Source organism: Cannabis sativa, chromosome 3 (genome assembly GCF_029168945.1).
Source record: "Cannabis sativa cultivar Pink pepper isolate KNU-18-1 chromosome 3, ASM2916894v1, whole genome shotgun sequence".
Lineage (NCBI taxonomy): Eukaryota > Viridiplantae > Streptophyta > Magnoliopsida > Rosales > Cannabaceae > Cannabis > Cannabis sativa.
In genome coordinates, this window is record NC_083603.1 from 18,137,199 (window position 1) to 18,141,521 (window position 4,323).

A 4,323-nucleotide genomic window follows, 5' to 3' on the forward strand; every position below is an offset into this window, starting at 1 on the left:
GGTGTAAGATTTTGAGACATGTAGGCAAGAACCAACTCATAATAAAACTGTGAAGAATTGTGAGACCTTAATGAAGTGAAGAATTGTGATACCTTGATAGTGTCAAAGCAATCAAATCAAGCTCATTATGAATATAGAACTTGTTTGACTAGAACTACTGAATGTGCTATCTTTCACGACATGGCCCAGTTGCATTTAGGCTGCTGAAGAGTTACTGGACAAAATATATAGACAAGTGACAATAGAATATAACAAAAACGAATAAATAAAACATAGGCAGGAAGAAAGAAGGTATAAATATCATCATATAGGAGAGATCATTACAGATTTAATTAACTATAACAATTGAGTTTAGTAACCACCAACTCACTCATGAATTTATGTGGAAGAACTTGAAGAATTCAGTACACCATTTGCAGGTTTCTTCTTAACCATATCAGATTGATGATCATCAGCAGTACTAGTACTCGTGGTGCCTACTTTGAATTTCTTATAGATATCACCTCGGTAGAATTTTCTTGTTCTAATAACCAAAAAAAATGACACCATGCTGCCACAAAAGGCAGCTGCACTGATTATGAAAAAAGCCATTCTATAACACTGAACACCATCACAAGTCAAATCTTGATCTTTTTCCCTTTTTAGACCTTTGGCCTCTAATTGTTTCAAAGCTTCTTTGTCATATAATCGACCAGCTACCAACACGTTGAGGATATAAGCCCCAACTGGGCTTGCCAAACCACCTAAATTGTACAAAGTAGCATAGTGTTTGAGCCCAAAAATCTCTGATATAATTGCAAATATCAAAGGCCACTGAGCACCAAAACAAAATCCAATAATCACAGAAGCGAAATACAAAGAGTAAGGGACTGCCAAGGCTATCAAGGTATGGCCAACACAAGCAAAAAGAAGAACCAAAGTGAGCATTAAGGGACGTGGGAACCTGTACGTAGTCAGAAATATTTCAGAAGCAAAGCCAGAAGCAACTCTTCCAAGATAGCCCCAGATACTTACGAGTGAGATGAAAGTTGCAGTGCTGTGAGTTGGATATCCCATAGATTTTCCTATCTGACCCAAGTTGTCGATCAGTGTCAAAGTCCCACCAGCACCACAGATTGTAGCAATGAACAAGATTAACATGTCTACACTGAAAAGAGCTTGTAAAATGGTGTAGTCCTCACCTCTCTCCGGCGGGTTGAAAATGTTTCCACACCAACTTGAGCCTTCTTCTTGTGAAGTTTCTTCACTAACACCTTCACTACTAGAGTGGACATCAAGTAATTGAACCGAACCTTGATTATTTTGAGGTATGATCACATCTTGCATAGGCAGAGTAGTTTTGGCTTTCCAAATACGGTACTCTTCTCTTATAACAATGGCCAGAGGTAAAAAAACCAAGAGAAGAACAATAATTGGAGATGTTCCCACGTACTGAACTCTAGTAAACTTAAGCTTGTTCTGTATAATAATCAAAACCATGAGAAACCCAGCAAGACCAAGAGAAACATAAAGAAGATTATAGAATATTCTGATCTCATTCGGTTGTCGAGGCATCTTAATTATCCGAATGATTCTAAGAAAAACGAAGTTAACAGCAGCAGGAAGCCAAGCAATTAGTAAGATAAGAGCTTTAGTATTATCACCATACAAAGCATGGTAGAGTTGTGTTATGATAGCTCCGCTAAGGCCAACATAGCCTTTCAACAACCCCAAAACACATCCTCTGTTTTCGGGGAAATTGCTGACAGAAGGGATCAAAGCTCCTGTATTTGCAAACGTCTGGGAGTTAGCTCCAATACAAATGTAGAGACACATGTGCCACACTTGGGGTTTCGGTATTCTGCCGGTTATGGCGAGCCAAATCATGAAGTAGCCGAAGAAGTTCATGACTACTCCGACGGAGAGGACCACACTTGGCGGCATGACCTCGTTGAGTAGCCCTGAAACTACACCGATGTTGGCACCTAACTCCTTAAAGAAGCCTACGAGATTAAGTGTCGTTTGGTCGTAGCCTAGTAATATTTTGATATCTGAAGAGAAAAGTCCGAACATGTAGGTGGCACCTGCAACTGACATGACCAGGGTTGAAGCCAAGAACATAAACCATCGGCCGAAGAGTACTTGGGACCCCAAGCTACGAAGCTGATAAGTACTCCTACAGCCATGGCTAACACTTAAACCACCTGATGCCTCCACCATTTTAGTAAGCTTGATCTAAGAAATGAGTTAGCTATATATAGATTTTAAGGAAAAGTTCAGATTGATTGTTTGAATCATATAGAAATGAAGGGTGAGGATATTAGGAAATAGAGAAAAAGAGTGGGTGGGCTCCTGCTGCTTTGTTGTGTTTGATTTTCGATTGTGTATATCTCGTTGAGGGGACTTGTTCTCTTATTTTTATTATTGTTATTCATGATTTTATTATTTTTATTATTTGTTGAAAGTAATAATTCACTATTTGTTAAGGCATTAATCCACGCTTTGTTGTCCATAACATTTTTGTGCTGCAAATCCATGAAAACTATAAGAATATTTTTTTATATTATTATTTGTTTTTTTTTTTTTTTGAAATATGGAATGTCTTGATTTGATGCAATGGCTTTTCCTTTTTTCATATATATATATTTGGTCATAAGGGAAATTTTGATTTTATTTAACATCTTTTATTTGTACCTTAAAATCTTTATAAAGCACTTTATGTTAGGAATTTTATTTTATATAAAATATGTATCTTTAATTAGTAGTTTAATTTTTTTTTTTAAAATTCACATTCTTAAAAAATGTACATATATCAAATAAAAATAGAATATATTTTAAATATTATGATAAAAAAAATAAAAAGTTATATAAAATTCTATGAAAAAAATTATAAATATTTAAAAAAATATATATAAAAATAAAATCAAAATAAGTATTAAAATAAATAAAAAATAATGGGACAAATTTTTTTACAAAAATATTAAAAGTAATTTTTAAAATTATTTAATTTTTTTTAATATAGTGTGTACTTATTATTTTGTGGAGTTATAAGTAGAACTCCTAATTGTTTTTTCTTGACTATTCTGTACAAGAAGGAAGAAAAGACGTACAGATTCATTTTGGGGGTCATTTATTAAAAGTTAATGTTATTATTATTCTCATTAATCATTATGGTTATTATTATTATTTATTGCTAAAACTTTTTACAGAGTACGTATGGCTCCGAAATTGGACGAGTATGTATACTCTATTAAAATTGACAGTCAATACCTCTATCTCTGCACTATTTCGGTCATTTTAACTTGGATGAGATTACTTTGTTGCCATATATGATACATTACATATAATATTGCCTTGCCGCATATGTTGAAGTATCTCAATTTCATTTCTCAAAAAAAAAAAAAATATCTCAATTTAGAATAAGGATACATCATATATGGTAATAGGGAATTTGAGGAAATCATTCACAAGATTTCTTCAAAATAATATAATAATTATAGAATATATGGATACTGAATACCTTAGGAGGGTGTGTTATTATATGTTTTATCCGGATAAAGATATCAGAATAAGACATATGATTATTATCCATGATCCATCCCAAATTAAACTCGATATATATTCTTCCATGATTTCTTTTATTGATTTATTGGTTTTTCTTTTCTATTTAAGGGACAGATCTTTGATTTTTTTTTCCTTTTAGAAACCAAACTTTATTCTAAAGCCAAAAATAAGTAAATATTGACAGGGGCCACTTCTCTTAAACATCTAGGAGACATAAGCTTCTCCTCTCGAGCCCAACGGGCGAGAAAGTTAACCACAAGATTCGAGAACCTAAGAATAGATACCACTATCACAAACTCAAAGTCCTTAAAACAGTTAATACAGTCCATAAAAAATAGAAAAGAACCCCACTCAAAACGAATTGAACCACTTTTTTAAAACCATTAATGATTTTAACCTCAGTAAACTCCACAGCAATGACAGCTTCTCCAAGTCTTGGCATCTTTTCTAGACTACGGCCACACCAGTAGACGATCTCTTAAATGATGAGTCCACTTGAATGATCGAGTAATTTTTCAAGTAAATCAGATCGCAATCTTTTACAAGACCATCTGCAACAACAAACAAGTCATCTACACCAGCAAAGGAGGAGTCAAGGTTATCTGTCGATCCATTGGTACAAAGAAACTTGTCCAATTCAGAAACTCTTCCTCAGCAATCATCATAAATGGCAAGAAAGTCAAAATTCTTTCATTCATAAAAAATGCCATTCCTCTTTCCAGATAGTTTCATAGATACAAGCACCAAAGAGTCTAATGTCCTGGTCTTTAAAGTCAAACA

The 4,323-nt window shown here is 33.8% G+C and overlaps 1 protein-coding gene across 1 annotated transcript; it reads right to left on the minus strand.

The window, feature by feature from the left end:
• Positions 1-241: 241 nt before the first annotated feature.
• Positions 242-2,365, minus strand: LOC115710295 (protein NUCLEAR FUSION DEFECTIVE 4-like). Its single transcript, XM_061111724.1, has one exon. It carries the CDS (start codon positions 2,197-2,199, stop codon positions 379-381), a length of 1,821 nt encoding a protein of 606 aa, XP_060967707.1. The 5' UTR covers positions 2,200-2,365; the 3' UTR covers positions 242-378.
• Positions 2,366-4,323: the final 1,958 nt, after the last annotated feature.

What these genes read in the sequence shown, in the direction of transcription:
- LOC115710295 (XM_061111724.1), bottom strand. Translation starts at nt 2,199, where the DNA reads ATGGTGGAGGCATCAGGTGGTTTAAGTGTTAGCCATGGCTGTAGGAGT.